The sequence below is a fragment of the Orbicella faveolata genome, unplaced genomic scaffold, assembly GCF_042242905.1.
Source record: "Orbicella faveolata isolate gen_17 unplaced genomic scaffold, um_ofav_v1 contig_24, whole genome shotgun sequence".
Lineage (NCBI taxonomy): Eukaryota > Metazoa > Cnidaria > Anthozoa > Scleractinia > Merulinidae > Orbicella > Orbicella faveolata.
In genome coordinates, this window is record NW_028301552.1 from 19,588,433 (window position 1) to 19,615,000 (window position 26,568).

At 40.6% G+C, this 26,568-nt stretch overlaps 6 protein-coding genes and 1 long non-coding RNA gene across 8 annotated transcripts in view; 4 read left to right on the plus strand and 3 right to left on the minus strand.

Moving 5' to 3' along the window:
- The first annotated feature begins 1,668 nt into the window (after positions 1–1,668).
- LOC110063133 (uncharacterized) lies at positions 1,669–3,432 on the plus strand. Its single transcript, XM_020770081.2, has one exon. It carries the CDS (start codon positions 1,952–1,954, stop codon positions 2,945–2,947), a length of 996 nt encoding a protein of 331 aa, XP_020625740.2. The 5' UTR covers positions 1,669–1,951; the 3' UTR covers positions 2,948–3,432.
- Positions 3,433–5,442: 2,010 nt separating this feature from the next.
- On the minus strand, positions 5,443–7,514 carry LOC149110794 (uncharacterized). The gene is made up of 2 exons (XR_016207788.1): positions 5,909–7,514; positions 5,443–5,586 (listed from the first exon to the last, which is right to left on the minus strand). It is a non-coding gene; the product is annotated as an uncharacterized LOC149110794 (long non-coding RNA).
- Positions 7,515–7,522: 8 nt separating this feature from the next.
- LOC110063132 (uncharacterized) lies at positions 7,523–9,506 on the minus strand. The gene has a single exon (XM_020770080.2). The coding sequence runs from the start codon at positions 9,325–9,327 to the stop codon at positions 8,215–8,217; it is 1,113 nt and encodes a 370-aa protein (XP_020625739.2). The 5' UTR covers positions 9,328–9,506; the 3' UTR covers positions 7,523–8,214.
- A 529-nt stretch (positions 9,507–10,035) lies between these two features.
- Positions 10,036–11,815, plus strand: LOC110063134 (uncharacterized). Its single transcript, XM_020770082.2, has one exon. The coding sequence runs from the start codon at positions 10,184–10,186 to the stop codon at positions 11,111–11,113; it is 930 nt and encodes a 309-aa protein (XP_020625741.2). The 5' UTR covers positions 10,036–10,183; the 3' UTR covers positions 11,114–11,815.
- A 2,372-nt stretch (positions 11,816–14,187) lies between these two features.
- LOC110063146 (rRNA N(6)-adenosine-methyltransferase METTL5-like) lies at positions 14,188–17,961 on the minus strand. Its single transcript, XM_020770100.2, has 2 exons — positions 17,474–17,961; positions 14,188–16,460 (listed from the first exon to the last, which is right to left on the minus strand). The coding sequence occupies exons 1-2, from the start codon at positions 17,874–17,876 to the stop codon at positions 16,225–16,227; spliced, it is 639 nt and encodes a 212-aa protein (XP_020625759.2). The 5' UTR covers positions 17,877–17,961; the 3' UTR covers positions 14,188–16,224.
- Positions 17,962–17,976: 15 nt separating this feature from the next.
- Positions 17,977–19,808, plus strand: LOC110063147 (uncharacterized). Its single transcript, XM_020770101.2, has 2 exons — positions 17,977–18,202; positions 18,436–19,808. Exons 1-2 carry the CDS (start codon positions 18,019–18,021, stop codon positions 18,708–18,710), a joined length of 459 nt encoding a protein of 152 aa, XP_020625760.2. The 5' UTR covers positions 17,977–18,018; the 3' UTR covers positions 18,711–19,808.
- Positions 19,809–23,854: 4,046 nt separating this feature from the next.
- LOC110063127 (protein O-mannosyl-transferase 2-like) overlaps positions 23,855–26,568 on the plus strand; it is a 23,272-nt gene continuing 20,558 nt past the window's right edge. Inside the window, exon 1 of one of the 2 annotated variants that reach the window (XM_020770075.2) lies at positions 23,855–24,397. In XM_020770075.2, coding sequence (XP_020625734.2) covers positions 23,982–24,397 — 416 coding nt within the window. In that variant the 5' untranslated portion in view covers positions 23,855–23,981. Of the gene's footprint in view, positions 24,398–25,313; positions 25,669–26,568 lie in introns of those variants that run through there. The other variant, XM_020770076.2, reaches the window with a different exon arrangement.

A 26,568-nucleotide genomic window follows, 5' to 3' on the forward strand; every position in this document is an offset into this window, starting at 1 on the left:
GCCATATCATAAAGGTACTTTAACCGCCTCAGCGAGTTTGTGAAGCTGACGTTTCGAACATTAGCCCTCGGAGCAAAGTGACGAATAGGCTCGGATTTCCGCCGCTCACTCGAGTCCGATCTCCGTCCCTCCCCGAGTGAGTTCGGCGGGAGGAGCGCAGGCTCCTTTCTCAAACAGCGGCTGGTAAGTCTGAGTGACGAAGAGCAACCGAATCTTTCGAAACATCAGCTTCACTTTCTCTCTGGGTGGTTAATGTATTTTTGTCAAGTTGATAAATGTCATAAGTGTATAAGTGTTTATACAGATGCCCAGAGAGGTTACCTTTTGTATGCCCTGCCTAAATATACATAGCTTAGCCACAGTGGAACCCCGTTAATACGATCATCAACGGGCAATGAAAATCCGTATTAACGGGGTAGGGTCAAATTTCATGATTGGTCCATTGTAAGTGACATCTTGACAGATATACTACAGATATATTGCACTTCTAAACAAATGTTCTTTTTAAAATAAGCATTCGAAATGCAGATATAATTTTAAAAAAATTGAAACTTCAATCTGTACATACAATATTACATGTAACCACGAAAAGATCAACATAACTGGTTTGAGTGGCCGTATAAACGAGGTAAAATTATGAAGGATTACTCAGGTTGGGATTTCAGAATGTGGCCGTTGGCCGTAGTGACGGTTTTTTCTTACGAGAAAATGTATGGACGTTTTGCCGGGACAAAAAAGATCTACACTGGCCGTAATAACGAGGTGACAGTATTAACTAGGTGACCGTAAGGCGGGGATCTATTGTATTTCTTTTCTTTTCGTTTTCTTTGTTCTTCTATAAAGCCTTTAAAACGACGTCGAGCATTGAGTAATACGTTTCTTGGATGAGTAGTCCCTATCTTCCCTTAGTTTTTCAAGCCCACGAAGCGCGAAATTAAAAGCGAGCAGTTGAATACTTAGATAGATGGAGGTGCAATGGCATTTCAAATTCCTCTCGCACACCCGCGTCCGTGCCACCTTTCGCGTGTCTACTTTCCCCGCTCTTTCATATTTTCTTTTTTTGTTTATCTCCCTGCCGAAATAGCCGAGTCTTAGCCCGGGGTGGGGGGCGGGGGGGGGGGGCACTGCCATATATGGGCTATATAGGTATGTGCCGCTTTGAAGGGTATGGTTTTCAAGCAGTTTACTCTAGGATAGGGTATAAAAATCAGAGCGTTTGGGTCTAGAATAGGGTATCATTTTTCACAAAACTGACTGGCTGGTGGAAGATTTTATCTAGAGAAAGGAAACCAGAAATTGCCACTCAAAAATATAAAAAAAATCAAATCGGCAAGTTTAAATTTACGCCAATCAGCCTCAACAGTGTCAATAGATGGGGGGATTTGGGTAGTTTACTCTAGTATAGGTTAGCAAAATTCAGCTGAACTAGCTCTGGTATAGGCTAAGAGTTTCAGGGTCACAGCGGCACGTCCCCACCCAGAAATTCCCAAAGTACCTAAACCCTAACCCTTATAGCTTAGGCTCGATTACCAGCCGCTGTTCGGGAAAGGAGCCCGCGAGCCTAGGCCTGTCTAACCTGTACTGAGCCAGGCTAAGCTGCGTAGGAAATGGGATTGTCTGCATTTCCGGGACCCGCCCTGTATTTCGTTACTTTCGTCACTCTTTGCGTGAGACTTCCCGCATGAAATTTCGTTATTTGACTTGATTTCCGTTACCTTTGTCTTTCTTGATTTGACAGATCATACCCTTTGCTCACCGTTTTGTCGAGCAGTTCTGTTAGAGGTTGTAGCTGTACTGTTGAGGACTGGAAAAGCTTTTAAGTTTAAATCAATTATCTTAAGGAAGGGACACAGAGACTACAAAGGCTGAGTGGAAAATTTTCAGAAGCGGACTCAAGTCGCAAAAATATTCAGAAGAGTACTTATCCCAACTGACAGTCAGTGTCGAGAGGATGGACGATCAAACCAGTATTCCAATGCGACATCAGTCTTCCTACGAGAACATGAACACTGTTCCTTTTGCTGATGACTGTGACCACCAATACGACGAACTGCACGGCCATAATCGAAGAAATACACCAAACGTCGCTCCAAGTCACCCAGAGTGCAAAAATAAACAGACCGAGAAGAAAGGAGAGAGAAGAAAGGAGAGCGAAGCGGCAGACGGATCTGCGGACTCTTGCGACGGCTCTCGCCAAAGCGCGCACTCCAAGGCTTTTAGAATTCTGGCTTTTGCTGGATTTTTAGTCGCTTTGGTGGTATTTACTGCTGTAATCTTGCTTGCGCTCGGAGCACTTTCTCCGTCGAGTTGCCGCGAGTGCAAGAACTCTGAGCTTGCGTCTGGTAAAGCTTCTGTATCAACGCAAGAATTATTGCAAGTCATCCAGGAACTTAGCTCAAACATAAGCGAACTGGACGCGGTAGTAAAGAGCAAAGAGGAAATCATCTCGCGACTTCAGACGAGGGACGGCGAGCTCACCGAGAAGATCACAGAACTGGACCGAAAAACGCGTCATCAAGCGGTTATCGTTTCTAACTCGAGCGACAACTTGAGCAGCCTCGCTGGACCGCAGGGCCCGCCAGGAATTCCCGGGGTTACCGGCCTGAAAGGAGAAGATGGCTTGGATGGAAAAACGGGACAGAGAGGCGTAGGGAACATGACTTCGTGTCGTTACATGACCAGAGAAAGTGCCTCATTTAAGGCGGACAGTTCTGTCACCGGGCATAAAGTTAACGTTACGGAGGAACCGGGGTACAAGATACTCGGCGTCACTTGCTCAACTATCGGAACGTTGGAATATAATTTCAAAAGCGAAATAAACGCCACTACCAATGTTAGAGAACACGAGTGCGAATGCAGAGGTCAGTCCAAAGTGTTTAGCCAAGCAAACATCGACAAGTCCAAATGTGTCATTCACTACTGGATGTGTCCATTGACTTCTTATTAGCTATTTAAATATAAGAGACGAACCTCAGTTCTCTAATGTTAATAAGAGCTAAGTTATTATCCTTTGCGTTGAATAGTTCAGGGGATTTCAAAATTTTATAATGTATAAATTCTGACAGCTCTTACCCAAGTTATGATGGCCCACACATATGTTTCCTGCTGTGTGACTCAGTATTGAAAACTTGCCAAGAAAGACAGACAGTGGACAGAAGTAATGAGTTATTTGATGCCCAATTGAACATTTATTCATCACGAAAACTTCTTTTACACTGAAGAAAATTGACTTTGTGAGCCACAACCTGATGAAATGGCTGTACACAAACATTTAGCAACATTCTTATTTTTTCATTGCGTTTCATTGATCCTATCCCGTGATATTTACATGACCTTGAGCGCATGAAAAGAGATACCCGTACATGAAACTGCTAAACTCAGCACTTGATTAATTCCCGTATAAAGTAATAAAACCAATGCCTGAGAATGCCATTTTGAGAAGCCGCTATTGAATGATTTGGTTATATCGTGATAATGTGTAGCCATATCTGTTTTCCTTCCCGACCCGGACACTAGACCCCCCAGGGGGACTACCCAAGGTTTTTGGTGGGCACTTGGGGCCCGAACCTCGAACATGTTGAAACCTGTACCCTCTTTCGCACCAAAATCTGTGACTTTCAGACCCTGTTTCAGACCTAAGCCAAAAATTTTTACCCCAGTTCAGACCACTAAAATTAGTACACGGCTCTAATAAGTAACCGCAGCTAACCAGAAATGGCAGTCAATTGCGTGGACATTTGAGAGGGGCTACAAATTTGAAAAAAATAACTCCCCGTAAGCGAAATACCCAATACCCGAAGCTAGAGTGAAAACAAAAATTACTCCATTTCAGGCCAAAATCGTCCAAACCTATGTCGATATAGCCCATATAAGGGAGCACCCACCGCCTAGGCATTAGACCCACCCAACAACGACTCTGGTGGAAACTTGAATAACTTAAACCTTGTGCGTGGCACTAAATTATTTAGGTTAGCTTTAATCTTCAGATATGTTCATTATATGCTGAATTGTTCGTCGTCCCCACTTCCAGTTTTGTCTTCCAATTCTATTGCGTTGTCAAGATGTTAAAACATCTTGGGTGATGAATTAGCATGAACCATGACCTCCTACACGATCTTTTCGTCGTGCGTTCCTCTCGCGCGTTTTTCTCCCTCGATTGCGTGACAAGCCCAAAGAACGGTTACATAACTTTGTGACTGTTTACAACCGACTAACATCGTCACCCAGCAATCTTATTGGCTGTTCATCGATCTACTAAAGGCCCTTGGAGTGCGCACAGGCCACTTGTCCAAAAGTATTGAATACTGTCGATGAGTTATTTCTTTTTTAACAAATAGAACAACCGCTGGGCAATTAAGCTAAACTTAAATTGACTCTGCTGTATGTGTGGCTTACAGCCATTCTCCTTAAGGAAACCCTCGTTGCCGGCCAGGGCCCTTCCACTTCCTCCGCCTGGTCTGAGTGTGAAACCAGAGTCCACCTATTCCCCCCTCCCCACCCCCCTTCCCCCGCCTCCTCGCAACATCTGGTCTTTTTTTCCTTTTCTTACTGAAATACTTTACTTATTTCGGGTCTGGATCAGCAAAGCAATTTGGATAAATAAACAGGGCTTTTCACATGTCTGCAATAAAGCTGTTTCGAATAATCCGTCTCAAATCGCATCCGATGTCAATAATTCGTAAGAAATCACACAATTCGTCACATTTCGGACGGTGTGCGACAAGCCAAATCGCTCATCAAAAGACCCTGGAACCCTTGGGTTTGAAAAGGAAAGATTTTTCACTTTAAAGTTCAGTTTAGTGTTTTTTATCTTTTTTCTTTGGTATTCGATGTTTCTGCACCAGCGGTATCACTTAAGCTTATTATATCACTGTATTATCATGTATAAAGAGACCATGATCTATTTTCTCAAAAATCAAATTGTATCATCCCCTGTATATTTTCCAAATTATTTCAAATTGTAGGTTTAAAATATGGTGTCATATTGTATTCCCATATTTTAAATTTGTAACGCTTTTACCCGCCTTTTTTTTTATTGGTTCATTCCTCTAGCTAACTTGCCCTGATTTATCACACAAATCTGATCAATGAAGAGGTCCTTTTTATCAAGATGTACTTTTTATTAACGTACCCACTCAAAAGTTCTGGGGTCAAAGCCTGCCGAAAACGCAGGTTTCGTGGCACGACTATCAGCTTCACATTGGCAGCCGAATGTTGTCTGCCTCTCATGACATCACTTCACTTTCCCTAATGGCATCCTTGTGCCGCTTTTATGCCAAAACTAACAACCACATGGTTGATTTTTACTAATGGTTGGCAAACTGACAAACAAATGGCCTTCCGCTCTTCACGCTGCCTTAAAAGGACTCAAATACCAACATTCTATATTCGTCTCAATTAATTAAATATGTACTTCCCACGCGTTCGTTGATTGTTATTTCATTAAGTGCACATTTAATGAAATAAATCTATTTGAATCTGGTGTTATGAAAAGAATATTTATTACACTGGCGAGTCGAAAGTGCAGTCTACTGAATGGGTCTCAATGGGCTTTGTCATTTCGGTTTACATCTTCCGGTTCGAATCCTTAAAAAGAAGAAAAGCGTATTGTTTAGCTAAGATTTTAATCTAGGGTTCAAAACAACTGAAAAGAGATTTCACTCTCAGAGGCTCTGGTAAACGACTCACATTCATTGCTTTTGGCTGATAAGAGATCCAGTTTTGAAAAGCCTTTTGTTCCAGATTTATCAAACATTATTTTCCACAACTACAACAATTCACCTCTATCGGTATATACAGCGAATGCACGGAGAAGTTGTCCACTTTAAAGAGCTCATAAAAAAGAAAGTTCTCTTTAAAGAAAGGCTCTGCATTCATAGGATGTATTCGGCTCAAAAGATATGCTAACCGGGTGTTAGGCACCTAGAGGTAGTTCACTTTACAGGGGCCTTCTTCAGAGGGTCAGCCCATTACGAAGAATACACTCGCATGAGAGAGATGTTCCCTCTAGAGCTGCACCATTTTAGGTATATTCTTCACTCAGAGGAGGTTCCCGTTGACAGCAAGAACAAACGAATCATCAATACTATTAATAGCTCCATAATTATCTTTAATTTAGTAAACGCCGTAAACATTTCCGAGGTCAATTTGATTACCACCAAATGCTATCGTATAGAGGCGGAACCGGAATACGTGGGGACTTGAGACTGAAAATCACACCAAATACTTGTGAAAAGTAACCCGCAATGAGGCGTGCTGATTCAGCGAACACACCCGAGAAGGTGAACCGATATGACAAGAAGTAAATGTAATCAAACTAATGACAATCTCGATGACTTGGAAAAAGGAAGCAAATACCGGGAATATTCGGGAAGTAACGCCCCCAAGACTTGTAGTCCCTAACTCATACACTTCATGCGGGACCTCAGTGAAGTCTCTTTCCTTTGAATTGTCTTATTTCCTGTTTCTTCGCTTTGCCCTTCTACGAACGAGTAATTAATTCAAGTATTTTGTTAGGACTTCTGTTCTATCATAGGAACAATTCGAAAGTTTGAGAATAAAACCCAAGATGTTGTAGGTTCAAGTCCCCTTAATTCTTGGAAGAAGAGATTAACCTGGTGGTGAAGACCACCCCAGCCGCAAGCAGAAGTTTATTTAAGCTTATATACTTCAAGTTACGGGAAATACCACCTGGTACATCAAAATATAAGAAAATTTCTTAAAATAAGTACTCAGTAGATCGAATATGAAATGTGTTTGGGCCTCTCGTTCGAAGAAGGACGGAGGAGAAATCAGTTTTGCTTTTTCGCAAAATTTGCTGAAAAAATTCTGAGATACCAAGACCTACGAATGATGATTTTTTTTTTCTGTGATGTTTTATTGCGTGTTTTTATTCTAAACATTTAGAGAATGCGTCAGTATTTGAAAGTTCCTTTTTCTAAAAAATTGACGTTCACGTTAGATATCCTTGTGTGTTAATTTGCATTACAAAGAGCAACTGTGTGTGTATTCGTCTGTTTGAATTCTAAGCGATTTTAACATTTTTCAGTTACATGCAAATGAGATTTAGACCTCTGTAGAACAAACAAGATGGGTTTATTTAATTAATTCGGTGTATTAAATGATAGCACTTCGTTTGTTGGGGGCGCTCTTTTTTCCTGTCGCTCTTTCCGTACAAAACAAAAATGTACTAAACAGGATAGTGCTTCAGTTTCGATAAGAATAGATTACATGTACTACTGTAGTTATGAGAAAATTTTGCAATGTAAAGCCACGCTGAGCGAATATTATACCAAAGATTATATCAGTAATGGAATTCGCTCCAGGCTTGATGTCAACAGGACGGTAAGAAAAGAACATTGAGCATACATACCCAGACGGGCGAGGGCGTAATAACTGGCAAAATAGCCAATGAATGATGCAAGAGGGCAGAGATATCCGGTTTAGATTACACGGCACGAGTACCCAAATGTGCCTTTGTAGGTACACGTCGAAAACACAAAAAAAACATACGATTGTTACCTTTATCTGAGTTTATTTTAACAACATAATTTTGACTTACATTTAAGAATTCACCAGCGTGTACAATATTATCCCAATTGTATGCTGAGTTTATTATTAATTACGATTGTCTATTTACACTCCATCACGATCACGCGATGTAATTTTATGAAATGTCGTAAATTTTGATTCAAATCAAAATGGCCATGCTAAACGCATTTACGCAGTCATTGCTATGCAATGATGATTATGAAACGTGGAATTTCGAAATGAAATCACTACAGTTCTCCTATTTAATTGAGTAATCACTGAATAATTATAACTCTAGTCCAAATGCGTCAAATATCGCCCGCAATTTTTGGATTCCTTACAAAAATTACTTCTTTTGATATGGACAGTCATGGTGATTGTGCATACATCAAAAGAAACATTCCTTATGTGTAACGTCAAATACAATTTACATTAAATGTGCAGCAAAGGAAAGTACAAATTAATATGAAACCAAAGTCAATATTGTCATAAACTGCATTTCGCTGGCAGCTTTTCAACATTGAAAATTCGCAGCATGAGCCATGGCTAGTAACATTCGTACCTAACACAGTAAAAGAGTGTAGCCAGAAATATAAAAAATTGATGTTCATTGAAGTGAAGCGCGCGTCCTTAGATCTCATTAAAGCTAGGGCGGATACCCAGGTTTTCTTGACGAGGAAGCGGTTAAGAAATCAACGGACAAGTCCAGTAATGTAGAATACATAAGGCCCTTCCAGCAGCCGCTCGAAATACAGAGGATTGTCCCCTGCATCGACACTGGTATTGCCTGTTCTTGGCAGCATTAGCCCAACTCCTTAAATTATATTCTGACGTTCCAAGGGTTGAGCAAGTGACGCCGATGATTCTTTCCCCGGGAGCTTCCGTTACAACAACATCTAATCCACCCGATGAGAATGCAGTAAACGGTGCGCTCTGTTTGCTCTCATAACGACACAACGTCATGTTCCCTGGGCCTGGTTTTCCCGGTTTTCCATCCACACCATCTTCGCCTTTTGGGCCGGCAGGCCCGTCAATTCCTGGTGGGCCACGAGGTCCAACGAATTCGCTAACATTGAATTTTTTGTTGTTAACAACGACCACTAGGTCCTTCGCTTTCTTTTCCAGTTCTGCGATCTTGTCAGTGTGCTCGAGGTCTCGTTTCTGAAGCTGCGAGATGACTTCGTCTTTCCTTTTAACTGCCGCGTTCAGTTTGCTCACATTTGACTTGAGTTTCTTGATTACATTCCATAATTCTTCCGTCGATCCGGTGGCTTGTGCTGCTGAGGTTTGGTCTGGCACAAGTTCCTTCTTACAATCGCGACAACTTGGAGTAGAGAGTACTCCCACCATAAGCATAAACAGAACAGCTGAGGCACCCAGGGCAAACAAAAATCCGAGGAAAGCCATAATTTTGAAACACTTGGAGCATGTGTCTCTGTGGTAGCCATCGCAAGTGTCCGATTCGTCCGTGAATGTTCTCTTGCGCTGGTTAGTGTTAACAGCCTCGTAAACTTCGTTCACCTTCTTCCTCTTCCCTGATCGGCTGGGAGGGAGAGGTCTTCCACGACTTTGCTTCTGGAACACCTCGTCCTTGAGTTTGGCGGGGTCCTCGTACTGGTGGCCGAGATCGTCCGTAAAACCTCGGCCATTCATGTTCTCGTAAGAAGACTGATGTCTCGGCTTGAGGGGCATTCTTATTTGAATTTCTGGGTCTTCGTCCATCGTCAAGTCGTCGCTGCCAGTCGGCGAATACGCTCTGTTCGGAAACAACTCAGCACGAGAATTCACGCTAGCCATGAGCACTCACTTGAAACAATATTCCCTGTATGTACACACGAATGCTACTTCTGTTAATTAATTGATATAATGCTCAACAATTAGATCTGTAAACTCAGTTCGAAGAAACTGTTCTCCATCCAATATTTGAGCCCTTTCCAAGAACACGATCCGATGTTTATTAACTGCGTTGGGCCTGTCGGTAATTTGAGAGGGATATAGTAAAACCGGAGATGCATGCATAGTTTTCCGTCTTTGAATGACATGCGGTCAGGACAGCGTCCCTAGGCGATGATTGGTTACGTCACGCTGTGGAAGAGTGCCGAACAATAGATAGCTTGGAGACTGAGTTCCGGTCTTATTGTTTAGTTTCCCGCCATTTGATCGCGCCTGCTTCTCATTAAGAGTATGCTAATCTTGTTAAAAGAAGAAAAAATGGAAATCTGCCAAACGACGGTTTTCGTGTCAATGGTCAGACATAAGCCTCTGACACGACAAATCTGAGCAAAGTCCAATAGCTATTTCATAACGCCATGAACAGACAGAATCTACCGCTTTTGCTTAAGCCCCTGGGGCACTTTTTTCTAATGAAATGCGTTACTATGTGAAGGAATGTCATTCAATTCAGTTCACCTGACTCACTGAAGCTATATACAAATGCGCTTAGACGTTTAGTAACGCTCGAATTGGTGATTTAATGCTGCCGAATGCCCGAGAGGCTTGGTGGGTAATCTCTCTTTGGCCAATCACGTGGAGACCGTTCGGACAATGGTTCTGATGGAGCTTTTTGTCGGCTAGACATTAATAGCCTATTAACCCACATTCTCAAAGTCAGGGATAATATGACAAGAAATCTTTGAATATTTTCCACGAAAACATGACGCAGCCCGTAAAACACGAAGCAAGGACCCAGGAACTGAAGGAGTTCCCGGCGGCAAAGATTTCTGCACCGAAGGAAGCTAGAATTCAATCTGCAATTGCGAAAGGCAAACAAACGTTACTTCCCTGTGAGGCCAATGGACAGAACCTGAGTAAATTCGAACATAACGGGCGAGATGGCCCAGTTATGGTCTACGCTGAAGAAGCGTTTTATAAGCACAACAGGTATGGACATTATAAGGTGATCATGGCTCTCAAACCCGCCGAAAGCGTCCGAAATCAGTTGTTCTTCGGAAACGAGTCGCCAAAGCAAAACAAAGAGGTGCTGATGAAAAGCGACTCTTCACGCGTTCATGTTAAACAAGTGTCGAGCAAGAAGGGAGCACATTCCGATGGCAGATTTGTTAACAGAAAAGGAAAACACCAGACAATAAAGCCACCGAAACCTGCATCGAATCAGGATTCGTTTGAAGAGCTAATCGAACGGTACAAAACACGGAGAGTGAAGTACAAAGATCTCATGGGAACCGGCCATGGACATGCGGAAGTTTTGGATAAACTTGACGGCATGTACAGGCAGAGAAAGCAAGAGAGGTTAACTCTGTTGACACAGTTTAGTAACCTCGAAGAGATAAGGACCGAAATTAACACCTCCACTGGTTTAAGGGATCACGCCGTGGACTTGGAAGAAGCGAGCCAAGAATCAAAAGAACCATTAAAACTACCGAAGATTAGGGTTTCCACGGTTTCCGAATTAACAAAGAAAGACTCCAGGCGAAGGCTAGATAGAAAGCTTTTGCTTGTTCCAAAGGAAAGGACGGGTGCTTTAAAGCTTGGTGCTCGGCAAAAAGTCGACCTGGATGGTCTAACCGAACTTAACGATTCTCCCATTTACGAAAAACAAATTTTACGCTTGCCAGAGCTTTAGCGAGAATAATTTTACATAAACAATAGTATATTTATTACAACGGTTACAACAGATAGCTGAGCGGAAATTTAAGAGAGTTTATAAAATTTACGTCTGCAAACTTTTATGTCCTGGATAACAATACATTGACATAGCAAAGTCTTTAATTATGACTGAGTGCGTGCCTCTTGCCAAGTCTTTAGAACCTTAATGGTTGCAGCGACGGCAAGCTAACAGTTATGCTACAGTAGACAAAAGATTCCTTAATCACCAACCGCAGAACGGACAACAAACAGATTAGTTCATTTGTATATGGTAATTCGCAATGGAATGCTATCTGCGCCGAAGAAAAATCTTTCGATAAGTTTAATAAGAAATTAAAATAAAATGAAATTAGGTTAACAGTGGGTCTTTCAAAAAGTGGCCTTTGATTTCAGTGCCGCTGTGGTCCTGGGAAAGGTTGTTAAACCATTAGTAAAGGAACTGTTAGGTGTATGTAATACTTCAGCGGCTGATTAGAGAGATTTCTGAAACGTTCAGGATACCCAGGGAAGGAAAATATTTAATGAACACAAGGTTCTAGTACGCCCTGAAACACCGGGCCTGAAATAGTACGGCATGCAAGAGAGCATGTAATCGAATGTAAACTAACCACGTTGATCTCTGTTATTATAATTGCCTTTCAATTACTTAGATCAAACGATTTAAAGTCAGTAATATTCATGCATTGTGTCATACCTGTCAGAAACTAATGGAATTCTGTTAGAGTTCGTTTACACAGAGAGAAAATCTTGATGATCCAGAATGTTTCTCGAGCAACTCACTGAAAATCTTTATTTAATTCGTCAGTGACCTTGAATTTTAATCAGAGTTTTCTACACGCGTAAATTTCGCCAGTTGAGGATGACGAGGATTGGAAGATGAAACCCCACAAAAATATAAAATGCAAGCTTACCTCTTCCTGCTCTTGAGCTGTCAGTAACTTAATTTAACCAACACTGTCGCTTTCGTATGAGCCCCCTCCCCGCTTATAAGTCTCTCAGTTATACGCCCATCTACCTGTAAACCAAAAAATACATCCGATGACTGAAGCTCCCCCCCCCCCCCCAGGATATAAGCCCCCTCAAGTTTTCCTTGTGTTGAATTCGTTTTACTATGAAGTTTCAAGCTTAACTGAAAAGCAGTAAATGAAATTAGACTAATTACTATTTCGCTCAACACAGTTATAGCCCGTTGTTATTCTGGTTATATGCCCCGTCCTTTTATAAACCCATCTAAAAGCCCTTACGAAGTTGTATGAACCCAGGGCTTACAAGCGGTGGTTTACGGTATTATATAGTAGAAAAAAAACCTTCTATTAATTCCTACCAAATTGAGATATTTCTGAGTTAACACAATTTAAGGTTTCCTGTTTTTACAGCTGGGGTCAGTGGCTGTCCAAAAGCCTATTATGGCTGATCTGGGATTAGACGTCAATCGAGTTTCAGAAATTTTTCTTGCAAAAAAACATTCACGGTTTTTCACTGCTTGTTTTGTACAGTTCGACAGTCAAAACTGAAGGACAAAATAAGGTAACAGAAAGACTGATAGAAAATTTACCACTAAAATCAAACTTCACGTTGATTTGGATGTCGTGTTTTCAGAACTAGACACCAAGAGATCTCTGATGGGAGATCTTTGCAAAACCTGATTTGTCAAAAAGTATCCTAGCTAATCTCAGAATAAAATAGATGAATTTTTCACTTGTTTGTCTCACGATGGAGTCACTTTGAGATGTAGATCGCTACGTTTCGACTCACTGTCAACAGTCTCACGCAACAATTGACCTCATCGCCTGAGGAAGACTGGCAGTATAGCAGTCGAAACGTCGGGATCTACATCTCAAAGTGACTCCATCGTGAGACAAACGAGTGAAAAATTCATCTATTCTATCTTACACCACGATGAATAATGTACACATAATCTCAGCATTTTGCCCAAAAAAGGAAACAACATTTTTCAATTTACAAAACATGTTTCGACATTCCTATGTCATCATCTTCAATTGCAAATATTCGACGATTGTACTGTATTCATCACTGAATTTCATTTTCGCCTTTTATCATTGTTTCGAGACAAACAAAATTTTAAGATTGATGAAAACGCCACATTGCATCACAACGGGAAGAGAGCCAAAACACAGATTTAAAGGAGCTCAGAGCTCCTTAAAGGAAACCTGAAAATAGTAGTTTACCAAAATAGAAAAACACCAAAGAGATAATATTAAACCATAAAAGAACAAGGATGGAGAAGACTAACACGACGAACTCGAAAAATTAAGGCTAGAGTTTTCAAGATGCGTAACCACTTTTAACAAGTTTATCACGTGCCAATTTTCGGTTTCTGCCCAAGATTTTTTTTTTTTAAGTTCAATACCTGACCATTTGTAGTACATGATCACAATTAAAAATACTCTGTTAAACAAAACCGTTTGCGGCTGTACTGTAAAAGAAATGAAGTGTTTCAAACAAACCAACCGCTTTGAATATTGACGTTGTGGGGGAATGTTTAAAAGATACCGCCGAATCGTTTCAGTGCTACCAAGTCGTTTCATCACGCAATCGTTGGGGGTCGTTTTTATCTCATTGTTGCAAGTTATTGCCTAATAATAAGCCAATCTCAAAGCTCTCGAGAGGAAAACACGCGGTATGTCGTTATCAGTGTGTACTTATCCTGCAAGGAAATGTCCCTGCAGGTGTTTGTCAGTTTTAGCTATAAAGGAAACGAACGAAAAGTGAACGTGACTAGAGGGAGTTAAAGTTGTTTTCCTTCCGTTGACCTCTAAGTGGACCTCACTTGAAACTGATATCGGTTGTGACTCAGCAGTACACGTATTCAAACAACTAAATCACGATTATCAGGGGAAATTTGTCGCTTTTCTGAAACACGAACACCGCAACAACTATAAACTGAACACATACGACTTTACAGTGTTTTCTAATGACTTCCAGTTCACAGACCTGTAATAAAAGCACGTAACCCTTTTCTCACGACCGATTCACTCTGAGTTTGTTTCTGTATTTTTTCTCTTTGTCTGCTTTCTTTTTCTTTCTTTCTTCTTTCTTTTTGTTTTTTTTTTTTTTTTAGATTTGTTTTAGACCAATCTTAGAAGAGAAAGAGCATTTCTCTCGGTCAATCTGCTATACAATCGTATCAAAACGCGTCGTTTGGGACTCTGTTTTCCCTCGCCCCGCCATCGGTTCCAACGTTTCATCTTCAATTTGTGTTGGTTCACTGCGTGGTTTGAGCGCGCTCTTATTGGACAGACTACAGCTACATTACTAACAAAAAATTTTGGACGTTTAATTTTCGGACACTTTTTATCTCATTTCGGAAAAATTGACGAGAGTCCTTGCAATTTACTTTTCTATTATTACAAGAAACCTGTTTTGCGCCTTTTTGAGCTTAATATAAATCCCTTACATCTAACTTGATCAACAAAATCTTCTGTCAACTGGCAAGGAACAAAGGGGCCAACTGTTCCACGCGGAATCATAAGTCCACATGGAATTCACCATTCGATTGTGCTACATGTTTAGAACTAGCGCAAGGTTTTTATATGAAATATTCGTCAACAAGTTCTTTTTCTTTTTTGAGAGTTTATGGCCTGAGCCGCAGACCAGTGTTCCCCAAAACGGGCTTAAGAGAGCTTTTTCAATAAAGTTTTCATTATAAAGATTCTTTAATTTACAGCTTTGCTAATAAATGTGTCCGCGATCTATTCTCGTTAAATGCGGAAACCCCGATTGAAGAAATCAATTTATTTTGAATTCGTTGTTAAGTTCGTGAAAAAAAGTGAAGCCTTGGGGCCGACTGGCTCATAGCTGCCGGAGCTTATCCCGGTTCTTGTAGCATGAAGCGGCTGGGAGTATTTCTACTCCCCCTGTACGGAATGCTAGTCCATCGCAGGTCACTCCTCCGCAATTTGTTAGGTTACCCCTACAAATCGCCGGTACCCGTTTATATACCTGGGTGGAGAGAGGCACTGTGAGAGCTAAGTGTCTTGCCCAACACAGTGTCCCCGGCCAGGGCTCGAACCCGGACGGCTCGATCCAGGGACGAGCGCACTAACCATGAGGCCCCGCGCCTCCCACAAAAAGTTAAAGTGAAATTGTCCGCCAGACATGAAGAAAAAAAGATTTCTACTTAACAGAAAACTGCCTTCAGTCTATTTCTTTTGTGCAGTGTTTTGAAAAAGCAATTTGCCGAAACTGATTTGTGAACAAAATTCGGACCAATCAGGGACACATTGACTTCATAATTCCCCTTTACATTGTGGACTAGTTTTCCACCCAGTAAAAAAGGCTGCATATGAGCCAAGTGACGGAGCTTATCCCAGTTTCTACGCCATGAAGCGACTAGGAGTGTTTCTACACCCCCCAGGATGGGATGCTTGTCCATCGCGGGGTTACCCCCGGCATTAAGTGCGCCGGTACCCATTTATACACCTGGGTGGAGAGAGGCAATGTGAGAGTAAAGTGTCTTGCCCAAGAACACAACACAATATCTCCGGCCAGGGTTCAGACCCAGACTGCTTGGTCTGGAGTCAATCGCACTAACAATGAGGCCACCGCGCCTCCACCTAATAAGATGCATTTTTGCTCAACTTTCAACATGGCGAATTCTCATTGTGAAAATGTTCTACACAGCATTTCTTTCTTTCAGGATTTGTTCCCAATTTAACTCCTACTGCAAGCATGGGTACCCAGAGATAGTCTTTCACTTCTTTTCCTCCACCATAACCATTATAAGAGATTCGTGGGACAATACTGTGACAGTTTTCGTAACTGAATGACAATAAATAACTGAATTGTTTCCTTACCAAACTATGCATTAAAAAAAGTTGTGGAATACTTTCAGAAAACGATAGTTGATTTGTAAGCAGAAAACATTGAATAAACACACAAAGACATCTTTCAGTCTCGAAAATTTAGAAAAGTATTCATTTATAAGGTTGTATTGAGCTTCATTTATTTGAAAATGGCCAGCAAAATGGAGGAAGTAGCTAGTAAACTGAAACTCTCCAAAACAAAAGGCTGGATTTTCACACAGTGGTCTTGTCAGATTTTCTCATAAAACTCAATTTGCGTTAATCATAATTTTGTTGAACAGTCTATTCTTATGAAGTCTACCTCAATATCAACCATCCTTTTGCGATGAAACTTGTAGCTTGCAGCTAAATCAAATCTCAGTTCAGCTAATATATCCAGCTTCACTCCCCATTCTGAGGCCTTTTTCTTTATGTGTTCTCTTGTCGCGGTCTTGTGAAGGGAATATACAGCCGTGTTCGACATAATTATGGCCTTTTGTAGAAACATCAGGTCAATACCTAAAAGAGGAAAGGACAAACTAATAAATATTTTATTAAATTGCAAATGCTATGTAGTAATATTATTACTGTTTATAGCGCAGTGGACATAAGACTGCTGGTCTGCTCGTCCTTTTTCTTGGGGTTAGATGAGTGAATATCTGTGAACACCAAAGAAAAAGAGCAGCATGGATAAAAAGGGGGTGTTTCGAATGCCAAGCCTGTGTCTCATCCCAATCCCCTCTAATTTAGCCTGTGGGTACAGGCATTTTTCGTGTGTTCATAAGTTATCAGTATTAGTCCAAATAGGGTCTACCGAGAAACAACTCCAGCTAAGTGGTCAGAGCAGGGCTTGAAGCCACGACCTCCGGATTTCAAGTCCCGCACCTAACCACTGGGCCATGCTGCCTCCACATAATGTTTGACAAAAAGCATCCTGGCATAGGGCCTGAAAAATGTTTGAGACGTGTTCTGAAATCTTCAGAACATCCTTGGAAATTTCACGTATCGTCAAGACTTAAGAGCCTTTTCCAAAAAATGAAAGTACTCTATAGGATAAAAATCTTCTCATGCCTGTGATTCATAAAAAGTTGGCAGGCATACAAGAGGTAGAATGTACATCAGTGGCGGATCTAGGGGAGGGGCCTGGGGGCCCCAGACCCCTCTTATTTTGGATAAAATAAATCGCAGAAGGAAGAAAAGCCGGCAGGGCAAGCAACCACCTCCCCCTAATAGCTCAAGGTCTGGATCTGCCACTGTAACTGGAGTCTTCCAAAGAAAATCAAATTCCATAATTCATGGATTTTACATACAAAACCAAATGGTAACTGGTTAATTGACAACAAAATGTGACTGGGCTTGACTTTCAAATAACAGTTAACTAACTGTGGCGACCGCTGACTGGAAAAGTATACCAAGGTAGGGAGTCAGAGGGTCGTCAGATGATCTGTGTCTTCCAGCAACCCCTGGACATATCTCTTAAAATATATTACTTTCTGCTGGAAACGTTACAATTCATTATTCTTATCAGTTACCTTTGTTGTTCTTTGTCCCAAATGGAGGATTCATAATAATCGTGTCAAACGCTTTAGTCCATCTGTCGTACAAAGTAATCTGCTCCACATCACATTGAACAAGTTCACATGAGGTGATCTCAAACTCAGCGCAGTTCCTAGAAGCGATTTCCAAAGCGTCACTGTCCACATCGAATCCAATAGTCATAGCACTTTCAAGCATACATGAACCAATGCTTAAAACACCGCATCCACAACCCAAATCTCCAACAAGTTTGCCTTCAACGTCACCAAAAGTTTTGTCAATGGTGTACAGCATATGAGCTGCAATATGAGGTGTCGTAGGATATTGTTCAAGATCGACTTTTGGTTTTTCGAAAACATCGACTTGCTGAAGGTATCCCTCTAGCTCTTTAAGCCTCATTTCGTCAAATTGAACAAAATGTCAAAGATCGAAAGCAATCCACATTCTCTTTGCTTTTCTTTTCTTTTCTCCTCAAATCCAAACAGCTAAGTAACCGCTCAGTGAGCTTGGGAGCCGCGCTTGCCATTTCGCTAAAACCAAGATGGCGGACGATGTGAACTTTGAAGCTCGGTCGCCATCAAGCACAGAAAACTCTGTACCGACGCTTTCAAATCAAATTGGATGGGTAATATTTGACGCAATGGACAACAAGGATTCGATATGCAACAACTGCATGGATGAAGAAAAGATTTCTGTGGGAAATCAGCCGTATATTTCCCGTTTAGGTGAGTTCAAAGGCCTTCAAAATATAGGCTTAAATTTCTGTTAAGCTCAGACCCGCAAGATGCATTTTAATGTGGGAGAAAAAGGGAAAAAATATGCTAAAATTTTTGAAGATACAACTTGTGCCTGCTGCCTGTTTCAGAGTTGTCCTGTCTATCTTTATACTTGTAGTAACATGGTTATTTTTACAACCTTGAAATAGAGATTAAATGTATTTTCTCTCTTTTTTTTGCAGAGAAGGAACTTGAAAGACTGCAAGAGAAGAAAAGAAAACCTCTTTCTTCGAAAGACATGATAAAGACTCTACAAGAAGCCAAAGACAGTCACATGAAACAATTGATGGATAGCACTGAACAATCAGAGGCATTTCTAACAGACGAGTGTGAAAGAAATCAAATCTCTTGCTGTTTTCCGTTATATAGAACAATTTTTCCAAAGCAGCCTATGACCAATGAAGAGCGTGAATGTTTGGTGCAGGAAGAAAAAGACAAAAGCAAAGAGGATCAGTAACCTGTGAACTAAAAACCTGATTATCATGGAAATGTATGTAAACAAGGGACAGCCTTGTAATCATGGCTAGAAGGACGAGCCCTTGGTATTCATGGTGAAAGCAAGTTGCTTCAATCGCCTTCTCAAGAAAAATTGATAGAGCTGTTGGCTGTAAGCAGGTTGAATCCCTTGTTGGTGATTTAGTTTTCTAATTAAGAGCAAACATTCCAAAAGTGCTCAAGGATTGTCTGTAATAAGTAAATAACAGAATGCTAGATCAGTTTTCAAAAAAGAAAAAAAAGAAAATTGCAACAATGTTGCATTGTTATCTATTATAAGTAAACAACAGTATGTTATATTTAATTAGACATTCGTACTAGTCTCAAGATAGCCTAGTTGTTGAAGAGGAATGGCAATCCCAAAAATACAACTTGAGACTGTTAGGCTGTCACATTTTTTGTTTTCCCTTGCACAAGTCGATAATGCTAATCTGCAGTTCCAGGTCACTTTGTTGTGTTCCACCACAGTATTTGGAAAAAAGAACCTCCTTTGCAATCTTTAATACACATGACGGTATGCAAATTATTTGTTCTGCTTTTACAAAATCTTAGTCTAAAGAAACTAGAGTGCAACAACAAACAAGCAATAACTTAACAACTGCGTAGTGAAAGAATTTTCTGGGCATGTCTCGTTGTCCTAGTTTCAGCAAGGGTGCATTTTTTAACCTCAATCCCAGAGGGTGGCAAAGGGTTTTTACGTGACGCATGATTAGCAGCGTGACGCATGATTGAGACCAAATTAGCCGTGTAACGCGGGACAGGACATCATAACGTGATGCGTGATTTGCTATTTTACAAGCCCGTGATGCGTGATTTACCAGTTAGATTTCCGTGATAAGTGAACGTTCTTTGAACAAGAAGGATACCATTCATTAAAAGTAAATAATATATAGAGTCTTAAAGAAGATAAATTAATCGTGGCAGATTTCTGGTGTTTTTCGTCTTTTTCTTGACCTCTAACGTCTTTGATCTTGGTGGATCTCCACCGTACTATAGGTCCAAACAATTGTGACACAATAGGAATAAGTCATTTTAAAAAAGTTAAACTTTGCACAAGGACCATGAGCTTCAGTGTTATTTTTGTCCATTTTGTCGACCGATCATTTTCAGCAGTCCATCAGACCATACCCGAATCCGGCTATCGTATGAAAGGTCTGAAAGAATGTCGTCCAAAAGGGTTGAAACGATAACAGACGTCAGAGTTTAGTGTCATTTTATGCCGCTCGAGAAGACAGCTGTGTAAGCAATGAGAGACTACACAAGAAAAACGTTTATGTACCACTTCATGAAGGTCGTCATAAAGACCTACCTCAAAAGCCGCGTTATGTCATTCACAGACATAAAAACGTTGCCGCACAGAAGAGGATTTACAGGGGTAAAGCTTTGGCACAAATATTGCCTGTATAATAAAGCATGGCAAAGGTGGTGTAGTCTTCTTCTCAATTCGGTCCAAGATCTCTACCCACTTAGCCTGTGAACAGGCTCCCGATTGTTTTCTATGGGAAGGCAAAAGACAGACAGGCAGAGATAGCCGAGAGTGGTCTGAAGTGGGATAAATCTCACCACGCCAGGCTTGCTTTGCTCGCCCTATTTTATTTTTTTCGCAGTCGTCGGGAACCTGTTCACAGATGGTGAAAACTCTCCAAGATTATCCAGGAGTCTCATAAATACAGACCGAGTCTCCCGGTCTCCCGTACAGGTCACCAGTTTTATTTTCGGGAGAAAATGTTTGGAATATTTGCAGATGCATTTTTGTGGTTGAATCTCCTTTTATCGACGCTGTTAGGGTCGAGAAAGTAAAATTAGCGATGTACTTACTCCTTTTTTTTGTGACGCGTGATTGGTAAAAAGAATTCGCCGTGACGCATGATTTAATAGAAAAATTTAGGGTGATGCGTGATTGGTACCTCCCCCCCCCCCCTTTGCCTCCCTCGTCCCAGGCTTTCTCCCTTGTCAAAAGAGGGGTAAAGGAGAGAGAACCTGGGATCAAGGTTGTGGTTGAGAAAGCTTTCAATGAAAACTGGTTCAACAAAGCCTATAATTCATCTAAACTACATCAAAGGCCAACTACAGATCTGCTCAAGCTTGCAATGCAACTACAATCCAACTTTTTCAACTTAATAGTGCGTTTTCTGAACAAGTGGAAGGCGTGGTGATGGGTTCTCCCCTTGGGTTCATGTGGCCTATAGAAGAAAAACCGTAAGAGAAAAACGAGCCTCCTTCATTCTGACTACACTGGTTCACACTAACAAGAGACATTCAATGTGAATACTTAATTGAGGATGCGTCAGTAAGAGGTATACCGTGTAATAAAATAATCGTTGTCCTTGCAAATGACAATTTATTGGTTCTGACAATTAGAACCTGCGCTTCGTCCGATACGAAAAACCAATAAAACGGCTACCCTTAAAAAAGTAGACGAACACGAAAGACTGACCGACCTAGAATTACCTAAATATCCCGCCAGAAAGCCCCCTGGCTGCAGCCCCCCAAGTCTCAAAAAGTTTTGAAATTTTCGGGCAAAACGCTGATGATTCGGGAAAAGTACTCGGGAGAAAACATTCTAAAGGGTAGTCAAGCTCAGGCTTGTAGGCTACTTTCTCTGACGTATGCCTTGGAGTTAAGGTCAAATACATACATACATTACATTACTTTATTTACCCAAGGATTTCAGAGTAGCTTATGCAGCTAATATCTCCGAGCATTTAACCATCAGATGAGAGATAGGCCCCACACTGAGAACTACGTCCCCTACTCTTCTCGATCAGTGTGTGTGTTCTTTTACGTCCCACAGAATTAATTATGAAGAGTTGTGAGACGGGGCCTACGGTTTATCGTCCTTATCCGAGAAGACTAGAAAATCTAACCATTTGTAGATGTCATTACAAAGGCAGCACTTTCTCCTCTCCTCAAGGATACAGGCATTCTGTTTTGGAAAAACCATATAACGTTTAAATGTGCATCGTGGAAATCCACGAGATGGATTTTATTTCAATCAACAAAGTAATGGCAAAAGAATCAAAGCAAGCGAAGACCAAGACTTTTGTTTTTGTGGTGGCTCTGAAAAGAGCCGTTTTGAATGGCTCCATAAAGAGCCGTTTTAATGTTCTTGAACTTTTCGTACGAGAGAGAATTAACTGTTTCTTTTGTAAAAGTTTCCGGATTTTATTAGGTTGTCAATCGACGTCATAGGGTATGCGAGGTTTCAAAATAACTACTTTTGGAATGATAACAGTTTCATTAGACGTGAGAATTGCCAATGTTTTTGTTTTTACTGCGATTTGAGTGCGTTTGAACAACACTCGTACTTTCGCGCATTGTGTAATTTTTTTTCGGGCAATAAGGTCTCCACTCGTTTTGTTAAACATTGTTTCCTTTGATTCGTGTCTCATAGGAACTCTTAGTTTGTATTTAATGTCTAACTCACTTTCTTTACTCAGGAGACTTGATAATGACGTTAAGCAAACGCCGAAACGTCGTCATTAAATTTTGAAGCAAAATTATTTCAATTAAAGTCTTTTTATCGCAGTGTTTTATTTTAAAATATTACGACGTACCATTTTAATAAGTACTTTACTTGTTTAGTCCGTATTGGAGAGTATTGGTCTTTTTCTTTTTTTTTTCTCTTTGCAGGTTTAGGGACCGAGACGCAAAACAAAAGAGCTTGACCAATATTTCTCCAGAATAAACCTCGCGCTAGTTCAATAATATATACATTTGGAAGGCGCGTTTTAGTTAGTAATGGCCCAAAAACTATCGCCGCCCCTTCGACTTGTTCGTAAAGCGTATCATTAAGTTGAAAAGTTAGTTTGTAGTTGCAAGCTTGCATGAGCAGATCCGTAAGTTGATCTTTGGTTAGAAAAGGCAATAATAAAGTTAGAAAATGCAAGTTGAAGAAGCTATTTGGAAATAAAACGAAAGAAAACGCTTCACGCTCGATTACGCCAATTTCGCTAGTCGAGGACTATTACTAATAGTCCTCTGGTAGCATAGTCAATTAAAATGCAGGATTTTGATTAGTCCACTAGTTGGGTGATCCTAAATCGCTAATAGTGTAAGCATTGGTCGACAGAGGCTTTGGTTTCGCTTCAAGCCATTTTGCAACCGGCTATACAGTTGTATGTTCTAGTCGCGGATAAGATTGATCTCATAGACAGTACAGGCTAGTTTGCACTTGTCTTGAGTAACCCATACAAGTGGGCAAGCCCTTGAGCCTTGCGGACAGAGTGTCAGCAAGTGATTTAAACAAGACTTTGTGAACCTTGGTGTATAGTTCATTCTCTTTTCATAACATTATATATTTTTAACAATGTTAGCATTTTTTAACATTGCCGTCTTTAAATCCATGTCCCTGAGGAAATCTTAGTTTCCATTTAAATTCGAACCTATTTTATCCACTCGACATTTATTTTAAAACAAAATGGTTTTAATGATTTTCCATTTCATCGCAGTGTTTTATTTTGAAAAGATTAAAAAGAGTCATTACAATAAATCAAGGGACCATAATCTCTTGGATAAAGACTTTATTGAACTAGCTTGTTCGGTTCGTTTTGGAGCCGGAATATTAGTCTCGTCTTTTTGTTTTATTTTCGCAGGTTTATGGACTTCTCCTGCGGCTTGGTCCATAAACATGCCAAAAAAAAGAAAAGAAAAAGAACTTGACCAATATTTCTTCAATACGGACCTCACGCTTGTTCAATAACCCTACAACGGACTAGCATCCCATCCAGGAAATAGTTGAAAAACTCCTGGTCGCTACATGCTACAGAAACCGAAGGTAAGCGCTGGCGTGATGAGCCACGAGGCTCATTCGTATTACATTTGCACCCTATAAGAAATACTTACTTCCTATATACAGTTTTACATAACCAAAGCTATAAACATTAACCTGTAAACCTGAGGGGGATAAACCTTGCATTACTCCTGTTGCTACTGAAAATTTCCCATTCACTCACCATGGTAACCATGGTAACGTAGCTCCTTCATTAAAATTGTATTAAAAGATAGTAAACACGCGCGTGCAACAGTCGGGTTTGTTTCGGTTACCAAGCAAGATAATAGACATTCGAGTGGAATGTTTTGATACATTTACCCAACAGAACCAATGTTCACGTGTAATTTTGAATTTAAATATGCAATAAAAGCGCGACGTGGACTGCGTAAACCACGCTCTGCAAAGTAAAATTTTATTTGTTAGCTCGCGGGCTTAAAGGCCAACCTTTCCTTCATAATAATGGGATCCGAAGTAAGCTCCGAAGAGGACAATAGCTATCAAAACGGAGATGTTAAAAAGGACGATGATTTACGCGAAAACGAAGCCGATGAAAGTGAGATAGACAAAGAAGGTAAAACATTACAAGACGCTGGGGTTAAACACCATAATGGAGATATCCGCAATAGAAAGGCTGGCAAGAGTACAGGCAGAACTAAAGCTGAACTTAAGAGAGCAGTTCTTAGAGCTAAATTACCGAACAAGAAAGAGCAGGAGAAATCTCCCTCTCCAAAGTGGCTGTCGGTTATTGGGGGCGCTGCGAGTAAGGTGGAAAAGAAGCTTCCCCGATGGCTTAGGAGACTGCTTCTTCTACTGGCCATTGTTGCACTTGGATTTGGAACAAGGCTATTCAATCTGACTTTGCCATCGCATATCTGGTTAGTACAAAGATTTCGTTCAATTGTGATGCTTTCTTTCATAGAATGATGCTGTTGTTCTGATCTGTGATTTATGTTTATGTCTGGGGCTATGCGAGGGAGGGGGAGGGGGGTGAGGAGAAATGACATTTCGAAGGTTTACATTTATTTCCAGTTAGCAGTGGCTGCCGCTTACCGGTCCCATTCGACAATCACATCCACTCGGAGACTTTGCGCTGATGGTAAAAATTGTGATCATTTTAATGTTGGATCTTAACGGCTTATAATTACTCACTTTTGTCGCTTACAGTTGTAAGTGAGTTTTTCTTGTATTGCTGAGTTGACGGCAGTTGACAGAAGTCAATGTTTCTCATTTGTTCCGGTTGATTGTTCAAATTAAAAAATTTTACCGAATGTTCAGATTCTTTTCACAAGAAATTCATTCAATTTCCTCGAAATGTTCATATCTACATACACTGCCGAACTCTCCGAAAATCGTTCTTGACTACTAAATAAGTATCCAGAATTTACATACATACATGCCTACATACCGTTTATTATACAAAAAAGGTCGAGTTCCAGGTAGCCTTAGGCTGATTTGGATCTTTACAACAATTATGAATAACTAAAATAATAGGTAAATCGATAAATAGCTAAATGAACAAACAAAAAAACCAAATAAATGGATAAATAAATTTAAAAGAATTACGATAAAATGTATAACCAGTTGACCACTCACCACTAATTTAAAAATCTTTAATATTTTTATCTAAATTTCAATGGAGTGAAAAGAAAAATCCTCAATAGGCATCCTGAATCTTTTAAGTTATTTTCAACGAACCTCTTACCAGAATTTTTTCAGGTCGAGAGAAAAATCAGGTGCTTTGTTATCTGAACGATCAGGGCGCGAAGGCCGAGCAGAGCCTGGGACCCGCTGGGTTCCGAAAATCGTGCAGGCGCGCGCTTCCACGCTTCGGCGCCATTTCAGGCAAACAGTAAGCGGTAAATTACAGCATAAGAAACTCGACTTCACAACTTCATCTTACAAATATGACACCAGGGAAGGGAGTAAAAACCAAGAAAGCAGACAAGAACAGTGACAGTGAGTCAGAAATGCCATCACCCACGGAGATAGCACGAGAAACCGTGAAAGAAGTATCACACAAGGGGAAATCGAACGATTTGGCTAAAGTAAACCCCAAGTTGTTTGGCCGGCTACTGGGCTTTGGAGGAATGTTGTTTGTGACAATTGCAACGCGCTTTTATGCATTGGAGGATCCATCACATATATGGTAAGGGTGTTCAGTAACATAAAGTTTCGGTGGAATTTGCATGGTGAGTCTGAAGATTAAGAAAACTTATTTTTATTTCCTCGTTTAACATCAAGCTTGTTTTCGGATGACAAGAAGTAGATCGATGTTAGTTATTAATAAACTCCTTCAATAGCTTATCCGGGTCGAGTGCAAAGGTTTTGCGATCCTGTGACTGAATACGCTTCTGCTGGCGGTCTACAAATGTTCATATTTTAAAGGTGAATAGTTAATGAGCTGCTTCAAGCTCTCCTTGTTTTCACGGTTGTGTAGCAACAATTGACGCAAATTCAAACAATGAATGAAAATTTGTTCCCGGTTCCGTTGGGGTTGTCTAAACTAAGATATGAATGATTTGCGCATTTGTATAGTCCATTAGGCTCCAGAATTAAAGGTTTAACCTCGTGTTACAGCTACAAATAATTTTTTGGGGACTCACATGTAACTCAAAGTATACTTTAAGTTCTTGTTGCATCGGTTCGCGTTCGGAAACTCAGCTCTGTGGTTTATTGAATAAAGCGTAATTTTTACGCTGATCAGTTTCCCATAAGTATGGTGAAGTTAAGTTGTTTCTGAAATCAATGCTTTCCACCACAACACTGTAATAACTATTGAATCACTCAGAAGGTTTTTCCTGGGTTAAACACTTTGCTGTGAATTTGTATTTGAATTTTCTGCCCTCTTCCATTTTACCACCTGTTGTTGTCAGGTAGTAGTCTTAATTTATTTAAGGAGGTGTTACTAATGGTGGTTTGTGTGTCATACAGCTGGTTCTTACACAACTGCACACAGTCGCTTGGATCTAAGCGTGAACACGTGACGCCAAAACATGCTCTAATTGGGTGTCAAATGTGGCATGATTGGTCATCAAACATTTGAAGT

Excerpts from the sequence above, each read along its gene's own strand:
- LOC110063134 (XM_020770082.2), top strand. The coding sequence starts at position 10,184 with ATGACGCAGCCCGTAAAACACGAAGCAAGGACCCAGGAACTGAAGGAG.
- LOC110063132 (XM_020770080.2), bottom strand. The coding sequence starts at position 9,327 with ATGGCTAGCGTGAATTCTCGTGCTGAGTTGTTTCCGAACAGAGCGTAT.
- LOC110063133 (XM_020770081.2), top strand. The coding sequence starts at position 1,952 with ATGGACGATCAAACCAGTATTCCAATGCGACATCAGTCTTCCTACGAG.
- LOC110063147 (XM_020770101.2), top strand. The coding sequence starts at position 18,019 with ATGGCGGACGATGTGAACTTTGAAGCTCGGTCGCCATCAAGCACAGAA. Across the intron at positions 18,203-18,435 it reads GCCGTATATTTCCCGTTTAG|AGAAGGAACTTGAAAGACTG; the intron begins GTGAGTTCAAAG and ends TTTTTTTTGCAG.
- LOC110063146 (XM_020770100.2), bottom strand. The coding sequence starts at position 17,876 with ATGAGGCTTAAAGAGCTAGAGGGATACCTTCAGCAAGTCGATGTTTTC. Across the intron at positions 16,461-17,473 it reads TGGGACAAAGAACAACAAAG|GTATTGACCTGATGTTTCTA; the intron begins GTAACTGATAAG and ends TTCCTCTTTTAG.